General features: G+C 48.9%; 1 protein-coding gene across 1 annotated transcript in view; it reads left to right on the top strand.

Moving 5' to 3' along the window:
• Positions 1-16,079, top strand: part of ADAM19 (ADAM metallopeptidase domain 19) — a 94,144-nt gene extending 78,065 nt beyond the window's left edge. The window contains exons 16-23 of the mRNA XM_027970455.2: positions 662-866; positions 1,818-1,895; positions 2,014-2,122; positions 3,368-3,512; positions 4,343-4,427; positions 4,718-4,942; positions 11,568-11,720; positions 12,527-16,079. Coding sequence (XP_027826256.1) covers positions 662-866; positions 1,818-1,895; positions 2,014-2,122; positions 3,368-3,512; positions 4,343-4,427; positions 4,718-4,942; positions 11,568-11,720; positions 12,527-12,580 — 1,054 coding nt within the window. The 3' untranslated portion in view covers positions 12,581-16,079. The remainder of the gene's footprint in view (positions 1-661; positions 867-1,817; positions 1,896-2,013; positions 2,123-3,367; positions 3,513-4,342; positions 4,428-4,717; positions 4,943-11,567; positions 11,721-12,526) is intronic.
• The last annotated feature ends 174 nt before the right edge of the window (positions 16,080-16,253 follow it).

The raw sequence follows: 16,253 nt of genomic DNA, 5'->3' as shown, positions 1-16,253 counted from the left end.
GTGTCCCAGGCAGAGAAATGAGTAGAGAAAAGCTGGTGGTAGGAAGAATTGATAGCAACTTAATAAAGTATAATGTTGGGGTGCAGTGGGGGGGAGCTGCTACTGAGAAATGAGCCTGGTTAGTTGAGCAGGGACCAGATCATGAGAAACCTTGAGTATATGGCTAGGGGAGTTTGGATTTTGGCTTGAGAGCAGTTTGGAAATTAGGCCCTTGTAGGGCAAGTCTGGAGCAGGGAGATCAGTTTCCTGGTGTCTAGGTGAGAGAGGATGGTGGTGTGAACTTGGGTTGGTATATAGGACAGAGGAGGGAGGTTTGGGATGACACCAGGCTTCTTCTGGCTGCAACACCCAAGTGCTTGGGCGGGTACAAAGAGCACAAGGGGTTAAATGGCTCAGGTCAGGCAGTTGTTCTTGCGGTAAAGGGGACTTCCCAAGGCCAGCCCTCTGGCTACATCTGCTTGGGAATAAGGATGTAGCATCCTATCCTTGGTCTAAGACCACACAGAGGAATTCTGGCTGAGTCCCTACAGCACACTCATTGCGTTTTGCCTCTCCGCCATACAAACCTGCTGTCCCAGTCGAGAAAGATTGAAGCTCTTTGGTGTCCTAGCTCTTCCCTGTCTCTGATTCCATCTCCTTCCCTCTCCTCTCTTGGGCTCAGAGATGCCAAGTGTGGCAAGATTCAGTGTCAGAGTTCCGAGGCCCGGCCCCTGGAGTCTAATGCAGTGCCCATTGACACTGTCATCGTGATCAACGGAAGGCAGATCCGATGTCGGGGCACCCACGTCTACCGAGGTCCTGAGGAGGAGGGTGACATGCTGGACCCTGGCCTGGTGATGACTGGTACCAAGTGTGGCCATAACCACGTAAGTTCCTTCCTCCAGCCTCACTCAGCCTCTGGGTTGCAGAGGGCAGTGATTGAAGTGGGAGTCTAGGGGAGGATGCCTGGGTTCAAATCCCAGCTTCCCCAACCTCTCTAGCCCTATGGCTTGCATTCTTTATAGAGCAAGACCCACCCCCATAGAATTGTTGTATGGATTAAATGAGATAATCCCTGTAAACTGTTTAGAAGGATTGGCTATTATATCTCTTTTATCCTCATCATTAATTATCATATGAATTATGACATGGTCTAAATAGGAGTCTGGGAAGCCTGGGCCCGCTATCTGAGAGTTAACACATCTGAAAGCACTCGGTGTAGTACCTGGCACAAAGTAAATAGCCATCACCATGGTCATTATCTTTAAGTATAATATTTAAATTGGTACATATTAATATACAATTAAGCAATTAACATATAACCAATATATAGTAATATAGAATTAAATCAGACATATTTAATATATGGGCTTCCCAAGTGTGGCACAGTGGTAAATAATCTGCTTGCCAATGCCGGGAGATTCAAGAGGCCCGGGTTCAATCCATGGGTCAGGGAAATCCCCTGGAGAAGGAAATGGTAACCCAGTCCAGTAGGCTTGCCTGGAGAATCCCATGGACAGACGAGCCTGGTGGACTACAGTCCATGGAGTTGTAAAGAGCCGGACACAACTTAGCAACTGAGCACGCACACACGCACGTTATATTATTATATTTTCTTAAAAAGTAGTATTTGTTGTTTTCTCCCTCATCGCAAGAGAAATAGCAGAACTTAGTTAATTGCCATCCTGTCCTCGACTCTTTAGGTTGTTTTTTTTCATGATAATAGCCTGAAGCAGGCTGCCTTTTTGACTCCCACATGTTCTGAATGCAAAATCTCAGTCTCCTAATTGCCAACCAGTGTCCCTTCTGTTGTACTGACTGGTTTCTTCTCATTACAGATTTGCTTTGAGGGGCAGTGCAGGAACACCTCGTTCTTTGAAACGGAAGGCTGTGCGAAGAAGTGCAATGGCAACGGGGTACGCATGCTGGGGATTCTGGGGCTCCTCTGCGATGATGTCCATGGGGGCAGGCGCTGTGGGAGGCAAGAGCTCTCTAGGGTGCTGACACTTCTTCCCTGCCCTGCCCTTGCTCCAGGTCTGCAACAACAACCAGAACTGCCACTGCTTCCGGGGCTGGGCCCCACCCTTCTGCAACACGCCGGGCCAAGGGGGCAGCATCGACAGCGGGCCCACGCCCCCCGAGAGTGAGTGGCCGGCCCGCGTGGTTCCTGCCCTGCTTTGTGAGGAGGGATGGGTGGTATAATGCAGAGGAATGATAAGTCAGCACTGTCGTCCTGATTTTTATAGATGAGAGAACAAGAGGGGCTGAGTGGGAGGAGTGGCCCAGGCTAGTGGCCTGGTGTGGGGCCCAGCTCAGTTGCTCTTCCTCTGCCTCTGTCCCTTCTGTTGAGGAGCCTGTTCCTGCTTACAGAGAGATTAAGACAGACCACAGGTTATTGAATAACCCATTCTATCTGGGGGTCAGTGGTAGCAACTACGCCTTCTCAGTCACTTAAAATTAATCATGAACCTAGGTCACATTATAGTGACTCAGATGCCCTTTGATGGACAAAGCTTAAAATGAGCTAGAAACTCAGAAATGTATTTCAGGGATTCTAGCTCTTTGGTTTCCAAACTTGAAAAAAATAATAACAAAAAAAATTTTTTTTTTGAGCAAAATCTTTCAAGGAGGAAACCTCAATATGTAAAACAGTTAAAAGTAGTGTTTCACTGATCTATATATATTTTGTACATTTAGATTTATAATTCATGAGAACATTGAGGTGAGTTTGGTGAAACCAAATGTGAAATTGTGGATTATGTGTGAGACTTCTAATCTTAGATCAATCTATATGTCTCACTGTTTTGTGGTTGCTTTGTGTCCAGGAAAATCATGATTTAGGCAGAAAACAAGTGGTAAATAATAATAGAGCTGGAATAATAGAGCTTCTTGCCTTATATGAAAAGGAATGCTTTTCAATTAAACTGAAGTAGCTGGAGAAATTTTACTGTGAAGTCTCTGCCAAGCAAGTTGACCTGATTATTGAAGCTAGTAATATTAGTGACTTCACAGTGGGATATAGTATGTGTTTTTTTGTTATAGTTTTTAAGTTAAAATAAGTAATACAAGGTAAATGAAAATCAAGGATCTGAAGAGTATCTGGAGCATATTATTTGAAATCCACTACTGAAGCTCCCTGTAGCTCAAATGGTAAAGAATCTGCCTGTGAGACAGGAGACCAGGGTTCAGTCCCTGGGTTGGGAAGTTCCTCTGGAGAAGGGAATGGCAGTCCACTCCAGTATTCTTGCCTGGAGAATTCCATGGACAGAGAAGCCTGGCAGGCTACAGTCTGTGGGGTCGCAGGGAGTCGGACACGACTGAGTGACTAACACAGCAAGTGAAGCTCCAGCTGCTTCTAAATCTGCCACTTGGGTTCTCTTTCTGGAAGGCGCTGGTCCTGTGGTAGCTGGAGTGTTTTCAGCCATCTTTGTGCTGGTAGCCCTGATCCTGATGTACCGCTGCTGTAAACAGAACAACAAACCGGGCTACCTCAAGTCCTTAGCCCTCCCTTCCAAGCTGAGGCAACGGTTCAGGTATGATGGGGTGCTGTGAAGGACTTGAGGTCTGCTTGAGGGTCACAGCTTTCTGAAAGTAGTGCTTGGTTTTAGAAACAGAAGGTGGTGGTGGGTCTCATTTAGGTGGAAGGCAAATGCCCAGTGCACGTCACCCTCTCCCCTTCTGCTACGCTGCATGACCACGGCAAACATTACTACCTGATTTTTATTGTAAGTCAGCTTGATTGAGCCTGGTCATCACTTCCGAAGCCTTCTCAGCAGAATGCCCCAACCAATTCAAGCTGGAATGTGAAATGAAATCTATCCTGTATCTAATGGATTTCCTCCCCATCTTAGAGCCCAGAAAGTGAGGCAGCAGAGGAAAACTGACTAGCTCAAGTCAATCACAGAGGTGGCTAGACATCAGCTCAAGACAGAGAGTAATTTTTGTCTTAAGTAATTCATTCCTGTGGATATTGAAAATGTATAGTCTCCAAGTCCTCTGTTATAAGTCATACCTTTTCCAGAGGAGATTTTTAAATCCCAGGTCCTCCTGGAATGATGCCTGAGGGAGATTGGTTGATGGCGGGTAACATCCTTGTCTTCTTGGGGGGAGAAAGGTTTTAAAAGGGTGAAGAAAAGATACTGAGGCACGCTGTACTGTGTATGAGGCCAACTGTCTTTCCTTGGGAGTTTTCCACTGGCCACTGTCTCCATGCCGAGGGAGCTGGGCTTCAGGAGGGCCAATCCCACTTCCGCCAGAGCAGATTCAGGGAAGACTGAGCTGCTGGCTGGCCACACCTGGGTCAGAGCGAACTCAGGCAATGACCTTCAGCAAACAACCTGTGCTTCTCCTTCCTTGTTACTAGCTGTCCCTTCAGGGTGTCTCAGAACAGTGGAACAGGCCATGCCAACCCGACGTTCAAGTTGCAGACACCCCAGGGCAGGCGAAAGGTAAGGGCTTTGCACCGTGAACTTTGCTACTTTGACCTTCTCTCTTAGGACTGTGCTAGATTTTCCCTTAAGCGCCTTTGTGGGCCCCTTGGGATTGGTAATAAACGACACTTTCTTGGCCTGAGAGATGGTCAGCTGGTTCTACCATCCCCTTATGACTTAAAAGTTGCATCTGACCTCTGGGATCTGAGGTCTTTGTTCGTGCCAGTGGGACACCCAAGGCCACCCCCAAGTTTTTAAGTGCATTAAGGGTTCCTGTATCTCAGGCGTTCCTCGTCTTATGCATACAGGTGACCAACACTCCTGAAACCCTGCGGAAGCCCTCCCAGCCTCCTCCCCGGCCCCCTCCAGACTACCTGCACAGCGTGTCACCACCTGCGCCATCGCCAGCACACCTCAGCAAGGCTGCTAGAAACTCCCCAGGGCCCAGACCATCAGTAGAGAGGAAAGAATCATCCAGGGGACCGCCCCCAAGCCGGCCAGTGCCCCCTGCACCTAAGTGCGTCCTCTCCCAGGTAAGTGGCTTCTCAGCAACCCTGGATCAGGAGCATCACTTGTCAAGCCATCAGCCATGAGGAATGATGGAGGCTGGGAAGAGAGCTTGCTGAGTCCTGGGCTGGCTGCCTTTTCTGCATTCTGGTCCATATTGGGCACACAGAATGTGGGGTGATGCAATGGGGAAATATGCTACAGGGACTTCCTCCCTGGTTGGCCTCCTCTGTGACAGCCAGCGCCCATCTTCCACCCCAAATATGCATGTGCAGTCAGTGTTTCAGTTCCCCATGGTCTTTTCCTCTCTGCTAGGCCTTTGCAAATGCTGTTTCCTCTGCCATATACACTTTGCATCAACATCACATGTTCATTCTTAGATTTCCTGTTAAATGCTGCTTCCTCCAAAGAGCCTTCTCTGACCCCCAAGCCCAAGTTTGGTGTCCCTGCATGTTTTTCATCATAGTACTTATTCCACCAAGTTGTGCCTATCAGTACCTTGCACTAGTCGGGAAGTCTTCCTGAGGGATGTAGGGTGATGCTTTGCTCATCTGAGGGGCAGGTCAAGGGGCCTGGCCTCTGGGAGGGGTGGGCAGGGTCTGGGCTCTCCCCCCATCACTGGTGTTCTTTAGAAGCAGAGCCATCTTCCCCAGCAGTCTGTTTACCCGGCGTGTCTGTGTTCTGATGGCTCTAGCTACACCTTCCGGCAGGAGTTCCTACAGCACAGACACAGATGTTAGGCGGTGGCCAGGCGTGGTGCCTTCCGGAACCACCTGTGTTTTACCCTCAGTTGGGGTAGGGGACTTGCCCATTTTCCTCCTGGGACTGTTGTTCTTGGGCATGGTCCAGGGGGCCCAGGCTGTCCCTGCCCCTAAGGACTGTGGTTGGCTCCAGGTCCTGGGGTCCCTGGGACATGGCAGCATCATGGTTCAGCAGAGCCAGGAGCAACAGGTTTGGTTCTCTGATGATGCAAAGCTGCTGCAAATGCATGCTCCATTGCTCAGTCATGTTCGACTCTGTGACCCCGTGGACTGTAATCCACCAGGCTCCTCTGTCCATGGAATTTCCCAGGCAAGAACACTGGATCGGGTTGCCAATTCCTTCTCCAGGGGGATCTTCCCAGCTCAGGGATCGAACCTGCATCTCCCGAATCTGGCAGGCAGATTCTTTACTCCTGCGCCACCTGGGAAGCCCTGCAAAACTGCTGCTCTCCCGTGTTTCTCATCTGGGGCAGGAGTGGGATAGGAAATTCCATACAGAAAGAGAAAAGAAAGACTGACAGGGAGAGAAGAAGCAAGAAGAGGGAGGAGAGCAGAGGACAGGGAGAGTGCTGGGCTCCTTGGGCAACTGTAACTGACACCAGAGTCTGGGGGTGGGGTGGTGCCGAAACCACAGACTGCTTAATTCCTGACGGTTTTGGAGGCTGGAAGTCCAGCAGGTTTGTTTTTTCTGCGGCAGCTCTCCTTGGCTTGCAGGTGACTGCATTCTCCTGTGTCCTCGTGTGGTCTCTCCTCTGTGTGTGTGTGCCTCGATGTCTCTGTGTGTCCGCAGAGACAGTCACATTGGATTAGGGCCCACTCTAGGGCCTCATTTCAACATAATCACCTCTTTAAAGGCTATATCTCCAGACACACTCACATTCTGAGACACTGGGGGTTAGAGTGGCCCCCACATGTGAGTTTTGAAGGCCACAGAAGGAGAGAGAAAGGGACTAAGAGGGGAGAAAGCAACCATGCGCAGACAAGGGTGTGAGGGGAGAACAGAGGAGGAGGGAGGGAGGGGGCAGTCCACTGAGACCAGTGTTCCAGAAAATCTCGCACTGGAGGCTTGTTGAATGGAGATGGCTTCAGCCTGAGCCTAAGGTGCTGAGCAATAGGTTGGGGGAGGGGCTGGGTAGTGGACTCCAGCTGCAGGGAGCCCTGGAGGCTGCTAGCAGGAATCCAGAGCCCAGAAGGCCCCTCGGCCAGTGGCAGGTACCCCAAAATATACACCTCAAGCATGGCTTCAGGCCCAAACAGGGATTTCTCAACAGTGCTGAGGGCAGGCGGCAGGGATTCAGTCTGGGCAGACGCTTTCCTGGGACCCGTCTGAGGACTGAGTCTGCTGCCCTCAGTTTCTGTTTGGGGGAGCTGTCTCACAGGGTTGGATGGGCCAGGCCAAGGGCACGGTTTGTAAGTAGAGTAGCCAGGACTTGCACCTAGGGCTGACTCCAGACCCTTCACCACCCTGTGTGTCAGGCCCTGGGTAGGCTCTGGGGGCATCCACACTCAGGTCTCAGCTCCACCACCTCCTAGCCTGGTGACATGGACCACTCTTGAGAGCTGGTAGGCAAAGCTTTGTAACCTCTTCTGCTCTCTCTGCACATGTGTGTGAACTTCTACTTTGTACCTGGCACTGGTGAGCAAAGCAGAAGCCATTTCTGCCTCCTGGAGCTCACAGCCTCCTGGGGCTCACAGCCTCCTGGGGAAGACACTGGTATGTGTGTAGTTAAGAAGTGGTTAGTGCTATGAAGGAGAGGTTCAGCTTGCTTACAAAGAGAGTTATCGGGGACTTGATCTAGTCTGGAAAATCTGGGAAAGCTTCCCTGAGGAGGTGACACTGGAGCTGAGACCTGAGGGGTGAGCAGGAGTTAGCAGGCTATGAGGGGCAGGAGAGGTTCTTGGACCAAGGATCTGCTGGTAGGGAAGCTTTTTGATGAAGAGAGCCCACAGATAGAAGGAGCTTCAGAGCCCCTTTGCCTGGGACCCAAGGGGCTATGATAAGAAGCTGGAGAGCCAGGAGAGGCCAGACTGTGCCTTGGGCCTGGATTACAAATTGGATTTGCATTCAGTGGGAACAGGGGGTCAGTGGTGGGGTGTGGGTGATGTGATCAGATTTGCTTTGGGATCTCTCTTTGGGCTACATTTAGGGGAGAGGGAGGCACAGTGCTTAAGAGAGGGTTGAGAGATGTTTCTGGGGCTATTAATCTTCCTTTTTTTTTTTTAAAACCTGGGTGAGGATTACGTTAGTGTGTTCACTCTGATAATTCATTTGGTTGTATATTTATGACTCATGTTTTTTATGTATATTATACTTTAATTAAAAAGTAGTTTTAAAAACTGAAAGGTCCACTCTGGTGGCATTTTATCAGAGGGGGATGAGGCTGAGTACACAGACATTATCAGTTACAAGGTTTAAACTATGTCTGGGGGAGAGGCAATGGTAGCATTGACAGGGTGAAGCCCATGAGGGGTGTATAGAAAGGAAAATAGACAGGACTTGGGCAACAGTTACTGCTGAGGGTTGGGAGGGGATGATCCCTGCCTGCACAGCTACCCAGTGTCTGGTTTGGTTTGTGCAGCTTGACTGACAGAGGTGCTGCTGCTGTGGATGGAGCATTGGGCCAGAGCAGTTCAGGGACTGTTTCCACCCCAGAAAAACAGTGTTGGGTGAGGCCTCCGGTAGAGCCAAGCTGGGCTGGAGCAGACATGGCCAGTGGCACGACCCTGCACGGGGATGCCCAGTGTTGCCATGCTGAGGAGGTTCCTGCCCAGATCACCTCTGTTAGCATGTGTGCAGGTGAGCACACACACACACACACAAACACACATTTTGCACAGCAAGCAGCCAAGGGAGCACAGCATTTCCCCACTGCATCCTGACATCTGCACCCAGCTGTTGCTTCCGCCAGAATGTCTCTGTCCTGGCCTCCAGGAGCCACTCTGGTTTGGCAGCTGTCTGTCCTGGAAGCGTGTGGGATCTCTTGGTCCTTAGAGGAAGGAATGGAGCCGGATGGTGTGGTTTTTTGGTCCCAAGAATCTGCTGCTCTTATTCATTTCTGCTCCCAGTTTTCTGCTGACTGAGAAGCTTCTTGTAGAAAATCTCTGATTTACTCCCACCCTCTCCCCATGCTTACCATTTAGCCATTTTTATGCTCGCTCGTGACCTTCTCAAGAAGGAACCATCCAGGTCAGCAGGCCCTGAAACCCTCACTTGTGGAATCAGCTTCTCTTGTACCAGCCTGGGGATCTGTGGGTGGTGGCATGGTCCAGTCTTTGCCCCTTAAAATTTGTTTTTTGATCACAGAAGAAATACAGTTATTTAAACTTTTCTGACTAGTGCAGAGTTTTATTATTTTTTTTTCAACTAGTGGATGTTGAGTGCTCACTGTATATGAGGCCCTGTTCAGGAAGCTTGAGCTGTATCCCTGAATCAGACAGAAAAGGACCTCTGTTCCTCTTTCTGGTCTAGTGGGGAGCAGAGAGAGAAAATAAAAAATAAGGGAGTATACTGTGGTGGGATGGGGCAAGTGATATATACCAAGAAAAAAAAGTAGATTAGGATGAAGGGGTCTGGGAATGCTGAATGAGGGGGTGGTGCAGGTTTTTAAATCCTATTCCCTTTTATTTTTATTATCTAAAAAAATTTGGCTGCCCCATGGGGCATGTCATTCCCCAACCAGCGATTGAACCTGCACTCCCTGCAGTGGAAGCACAGAGTCTTAACCACTGAACATCCCAGCTGTTGTAGTTGGAGTCTTTAGAATTTGCTACATATAGTATCATGTCATCTGCATATAATGACAACTTCACCTCTTCTTTCCAATTTGGATACCTTGTATTTCTTTTTCTGGTCTTGACTACTGTGGCTAGGACTTCCAATGCTATGTTGAATAGAAGTGGTGAGTGTGGGCATCCTTGTTCAGGATTGTAGTTGGGAAGGCTTTCAGCTTTTCACTGTTAAGTATTATGTTGGCTGTGGGTTTGTCATAAATCCCTTTTATTATGCTGAGATATGTTCCCTCTATACCCACTTTGGTGAATTTCTGTTATGAATGAATGTTGAATTTTATCAAATGTTTTTTCTTCATCTATTGAGACAGTCAGTGGTTTTTGTCTTTTCTTGATGTGTATCATATTAATTGATTTGCGTATGTTGAACTATTCTTGTGACCCTGGGATGAATTCAATTTGGTCGTGATGTATGATCTTTTTTATGTGTTGGATTCAGCCTTTTAATATTTTGTTAGGGGCTCTTGCATCTACATTCATCCAAGATATTGGCCTGTAATTTTCTTTTTTGATCTTTGTCTGGTGTTGCTATCAGAGTGATAGTGGCTTCATAGAATGACTTAGGGAGTGTTCCCTTCTCTTTAATCTTCTGGAGTTGTTTGAGAAGGATTTAAGTTCTTCTTTGTCTGTTTGGTAGAATTCTCCAGTAAAGCCACTGGTCCTGGACCTTTGTTTGCAGTTGTTGTTTTTTTTTTTTTTTATTAGAGATTGTGTCTCACTTCTAGTGATGAATCTGTTCAAAGTATCTATTTCTTCCTGATTGGAGGGCTAGAAATTTGTTTGTTTCTTCTAGGTTGTCCAACTTATTGCTGTAAAATTGTTCAGAGTTTTCTCTTATGATTTTTTGTATTTTTGCAGTGTCTGTAGTTGTTTCTCCTCTTTCATTTCTTGTTTTATTTGGGTCCTCTGTCTTTTCCTTTTGGTGAGCCCGACCAGAGGTTTATTGATTTTGTTTATCCTTTCAGAAAACCAGCTCGTGGTTGTATTGATTGTTTTCTATTGTTTTTTAATCTCTGTTATTTGTTTCCTCTCTGATCTTTATTATTTCCTTCCATAAACTGACTTTAAGTTTTGTTTGTATAAACCAAACTGCTTTTTCTGATTCTTGCCGGTAGTAGGCTAGGTTGTTGAGAGTTGTCTTGTTTCCTGAGGATGGCCTGTATCACTATGAGCTTCTCTCTTAGGACTGCTTTTGCAGCATCCCTAGATTGTGTGTGCTTGTGTTTTGCAGGGTGTGATAATTTTAAATAAAGCCATTAGGGAAGGCCTTATTGAGAAGGTAATAAAACATGAAGGTAACGTGAAAGTACAAAGGAAAGAATTGTGCCACCCACAGACAACCAGTGTGGAAAATATGATTTCTTCTTTTTAAAAACTTTATTTGCACGGGTAATATACATATATATACTCTTGTTAAAAAAAATTTGAATGTTCACTTGGACGACCCGTCTCACCATGCACAGCCCACTCTTAACCTCTGACCTCTGTTGTCAATTTGGTCTTCATCCTTTCTGACTCCCCCCACCATACCTTTGCATTTACATTGGTAAGGGACGGGGGAGGGTGACTTGTTTCTCTAAACTATCCTCCGCAGCCTTTACCACGCCTTGCCATTCCTCTTGGTCATCTTTCCACCTCAGCACTTACCAGCCTACTTCATTCTTTTAAAATGCTGCCTCATGTGTCACTGTGTAATTTTAGTAATTTGTTGATGAAAATTTTAATTATTTATAATTTCTTTTGCTGTCATAAACAGTGCTTTGAGGAACGTCCTTGCAGTTTCATTTCTGTGGCCCTGTGCAAACAGTTCTCTAACATGGGTAAAAGGAAGTGGAATCATGTATTTAGGTCAGAGAATGATCACTTCTAAATTGAGTATGATTTCTGACTTTAATAGATACTGCCAACTTGCTCTACAAAAAAGCTCTTTTTCCTGAGCAGGTAATAATGGACACACACAATCTGTTTTTATAAATGGGACCATTCTTTTTAAATGGTACATCCCTCTTCTCATCTGCTTTTGGCCTGTAACATACTGAGGACGTTTTCTCTTGAACGGGTGCCTCTGGCCTTTGAGTGAGGCTTGTGGCTTTCTCCACAGGATCTCTCCAGGCCTCGGCCGCCGCAGAAGGCGCTCCCGGCTAACCCAGTGCCAGGCCGCAAGAACCTGCCTAGGCCAGGCGGCGCCTCCATCCTGTGGCCCCCTCCCTCCGGCCCTCAGCAGACCCGGCCCCTGGTGGCACCTGCCCCAAAGGTGAGTCTTCAGAAACCCCTGAGGTAAAAGCTGAGAGCAGAGGGATCCAGGGGGCAAAAATATGGTTGAGAAAACTGACCAGTTCATGCTTCTTGGGTAAGGCTGAACTTCCAGAACAAAAGCCAAGGACAAAAAGCTTAGTGTTTCTTGGTGCCTGAATCACTGTCCCTTAAATTGGTGATATCACCCCCTAATGATAGAGGTGTTTTAGTTTCACATGAAAGCTGATGTTAAGGAGGCTGAACTCCGGTACCTTCACACCAGCTCTGCAGCTGATGAGCTGAGCGGCCCCGAGCAAGTCACTCTTGAGTCTCCAATGCCTTATCTTGAAAGAGGTTTTAGGAAGCAGCAGTAGGCAACCCCCCACCCCCACCCCGGGTTGCTGTGAAGGTCAAGACAGTTAATTGCCATTAACTGCCAGCCTTGGTAGGCTGTGCACAATGGCCTTTCCTAACATATCTCCCTCGAAGCTGATGTATTCTGTGCAGCCAGTCCTGGGGGTTGGGGCAGACGGGAGCCAGTGAGGAAGCTGGCTGACTGCCCTGTGTTCCCACGAGGCCCTGCAAACTGCAGACTGAGGTACACCTTTGTTGAGAGGGAGCAGTGGGGATAGCTGATCAGCTGGGGTCAGGAGTGGGGTGGCAGCGCCACCATGCCTCTCACTGGAGAGCTGATGGACAAGAAACCGTCATTCCCAGCTGTCTGTCCCATCTGCTCATCTATCACAAGCAAGAGGACAGTGCCCCACGATTCCATTAATCCGCACGGATCTGATGTCTCTCTCCCTCCTCTCGTTTTTCCCCCAGTTTCCTGAATACAGATCACAGAGGGCTGTGGGGATGACTAGCTCGAAAATCTAGACTCGTCTACAGGGGCTTCTCCCTTCTCTTGAGGACTTTGAATACCACAGAGGAGCCATTAGCCATGGGCTCTGGAAGAAGCATGTCTGGCCGCCTCTGAGCTCCTCCTCCCCAGTTCCCCTCCTTCTGGAACCAGCGCATCTCTGAAAATCTCCTTCTCGACTCAGTGCCTCCTTGGCCTCCTCAGGGGCCCAGAGTGACTACTACCCCACGGCATCCAAGTGTTGTTTTGTGCAATATCCAACCCCAGGTAGGAACAGGAAAGCAGAGGAGGACGAATGGCTGCTTCTCCCCCATCTACCCTCCAGCTGGGCCGTCCCCCCAGAGGTGCCAGTCCAGCTGGTGCCGGTGGTCCCAGCTGGAGCCAAGCTGGGAAGCTGGTTTCGACCTTCAGGCGAGGACTCAGCTTGGAGAAGCCATTCATCCATGTCTGAGGCTGAGGGTACACGTGAGAGCTTTCTATTGCTTCTATCTTCCTCCATGGTCCCAGGCTGGCTGGAGGTGGGCACTTAGCCTCCCTTTTAGCTCTGGGATCAACAGGTCCCTCCCACTTCCCAGGGCTTGGTCAAGGTCATAACTCCTGGCTCAGTGGTCACATGTGAACAAATCAAGCCCTCTTCTTACCACCCCCACCACCCCCAAACCCCTACCTCCCCATATTCCCACGGGTCACTCTGACTCAGACAGGTACTATTTGTAGGTGTTTAGACAGCAGGGGGAGCACAGCCTGGGTCCCTCTGAGCCATCAAGCCAAAGGTCGCCATCCGCTCGCCATGGTTCTTGCTTGCTCTGTTTTCTCTTTTCTGCACTTTGCAAGTGCCTCGTGCTTTTGATTTCTCTTTCCCTGCTTGGACCTGCCCAATGTGTGGTGCTGTGGAATGCGATTCCCCAGCAGTCCTGACTTCCTGGGACCTGGTGCTCTGACTTGCAGGTCAGGGTCCTGCCTGACAGTTGGCCCCAGGATTTCCTGGTTTCTCAAGAGTGATGACTGGCGTGGCCTCGGGCCATGGCTGTGAGCTCCTGGCTTTACTCTCCGTGGTTTTGTGACCTCAGCAGAACGCAGGTCTTCCTCTTACTCCCTGCCCTGAATCTGAGCATGGTCCTCAGGGACGGCGGCAGGTGTAGGGAAGGGAGCGGATGTCCTGGGAACCCCATCTATACCCAGGCTGATCAGCAACGAGACAGGACTGTTGTCCTCTGAGCAGAGAGCAGACCTGTCTCTAGAACTTCCTAGAGAAGCAGCCTTGATGGAACAGAGTCTGTGCTGGGACCAGCGAGACGATTTCTCATCCACTTCCTTGTGCTCTTTCCTCTGGTCCTGTTCTCCCCACAGGGAGGGGGGCTGTGCGGTGCTCTGCAGGCTGGGACAATTGTCAGAGTCACCGGCGAGGTCCTCTGGGACTGTCTCCCACCCCAGATGTGCTGGTTATCTGGGGGCTGCCCACCTCCTGCAATGAACAGATGTTTGCTCTTGAAAACCTCAGTTCAAGGAAGAGGCTTGAGTTCTCACCCCCAGCCACTAGCCCAGGGCCCCATTCTAGCTCTCCATACACAATGGGTGCTTAATCGATGTTCTGGGTTTGGAGACAAGTGGGAGATTTGGGCTGTGCACCTGGGGGACTCTTGGGGTAGATTTAGAAAGAGCTCAGGAAATGAAGTTCTCTTCCCTCAGGTAGTTAGGTAGTTGTGATGTTGGTGATATTTACACCTCTGTCTTGCTGACAAGGGTCCTGGTTGCACCCTACACCCAATGTCCATCATCCTCACTTCCTGGTGGGGTCAGGGGACAGCCTTCCATTTAAGCATGCTACTCTAGATGCCCCAGGCCTCACGGCTGGGTCCCAGAAAATGAAAGGCTAAGACACTTCCCCCACCAAAATCACCCTTAAGCCCAATCCCATGCCTCACCAGTGATCCTGTGGTTCGGTCCAGCTTTCCTCCCCAACATCAGGAGGTGGAAGGCTCTGAGGTGTGAGCCTCTTGAATCTGAAATCCACCCTCCCTGGAACCAAACCGGAAAGAGACCTGGGTTGTTGCTTTCTTGTGTGTTTGTTTCCCATTATTTTAGTACCACCTCCATGTGATAAAAATTGTACTGTGAACTGGAAGATGGTTGAATTTTTAAAATCTGGTAAGACTTTTGGCAACCTGTTCTCTTTACTGTTTCTCTCCTGGTTCTGTTCAGGGAGGCAGGAGGCACCATTCTGGCAGGCCAGGGAGGCTGCCCAGGGGGACAAGACTGGCTACTGTGGCCCACTTTTCCCCTCCTGTGTCCATGTGCTGCTTTGAGGTGACAAAACCCAGTATGGATTTAGGGAAGGAAGGACTTTACTCATAGGGATTACTGCAAGACGGGGGAAGGAAATGTTGAGTCAGGGGCACTGGGCAGTTGCTTTAGGAGAATGCTTGGGTGAGCTGAGCGGCTGCAAGATCCATAAGCATCTCACGGCTCAGAAGGAAGAGGCCTTTTATAGGAAGGAGTGAGCATGGCTGGAAAGAACCACATTCAGGGACAGACTTTGTGCTCAGCCTTTGCGGGAGGGGCTGATGCTGGCTCTGGCCGAGGGTGAGTCCATGCTCAGGGTCTGATGGAGAGGAAAGGAGCTTAACTGAGGCTTGGTGGAGTGACTTAACCAACCTTCTGTTCAGATGGAGACTATGTAAATCTTTTTAGAAGCTAACTTAGCCTCCTACCATTTTTTCAACCCTAGACTTGTTTTCCTTAAGAGCCTGGGAGGCATCTCTGAAATGTAAACCTCAAGGGATCTCAAGGGAGCTTGCATTGGCTCTCCTTGTCTCAGTGGGTTTTAGCCCAGGCACTGGGCTCCAGTGGTAACTGCCTGCTTACCTTCGGTTCTTTTTAGCCTTGTTTACTTCTCCCTGTAAAAGAAAAGCTCCTTTCTGTCCCAGCTCTGAGAACCTTGCAGATCTTACAGTGTCTCGTTGTAGATCTTACAGTGATGTCGTAGCCCCATCCACTATGGCCATGACCCCTCTCCATCTCTTGCTGTAATCCTTTAGAACAAAGCCTCCTCTTACTCATGTCAGAATTTTTTTTTTTTTTTTTTTTTGCCGGGGGTATAGAAAACTCTCATGTTTTAAATTGGGGACTGGTTTTAAAGTCAGAGATTGCATTAAATGTATGTACAACAGCTCTGCAGGACACCCAAGAAAACCAAGACTATGCCAACTGGAATGGTGCCCCACCCCTCCCTAGGGAGCCTGGTAAAGGAGAGGATCTGTAGAATCCACGCCGAGTGCCCCCAGGGCCACCCACCCTCTCTCACCACCCACTGTGTGTACGTACGTAGGTGTCTGGGATCCAGGGCAATGTGAATTTTCTTTTTATTTGGGAGATTGTTCACGGAAAACAGATCCTCTTTTCTCTCATTCACCTATTAATTGTTTACAATATTTGTATATCTATGCAAAATACTTGAATGGGCCACGGTGCCTTTTTTCCTTGTTTGTATTTAATTAAATTGTCATTTGAAATGTTGGCTGGTTTGACAGCTCGTTTGTTTGTTTTCATGTTGTATTGGCTAGCCTGGATAGGATCCATCCCTGAGGACTCCTCAGAAGAGTTCCCACGGGGACCATCCACCCAGCTTGTCAGACCACTGTGGAAGAACCTGAGCCACAGAGAAGCCTGGGGTCTTGGCTTGTCTTTGCA

Source organism: Ovis aries, chromosome 5 (genome assembly GCF_016772045.2).
Source record: "Ovis aries strain OAR_USU_Benz2616 breed Rambouillet chromosome 5, ARS-UI_Ramb_v3.0, whole genome shotgun sequence".
Taxonomy (NCBI): Eukaryota; Metazoa; Chordata; class Mammalia; order Artiodactyla; family Bovidae; genus Ovis; species Ovis aries.
The sequence above is the reverse complement of the archived record's forward strand: the minus strand, read 5'-3'. Positions and strand labels throughout refer to the sequence as shown.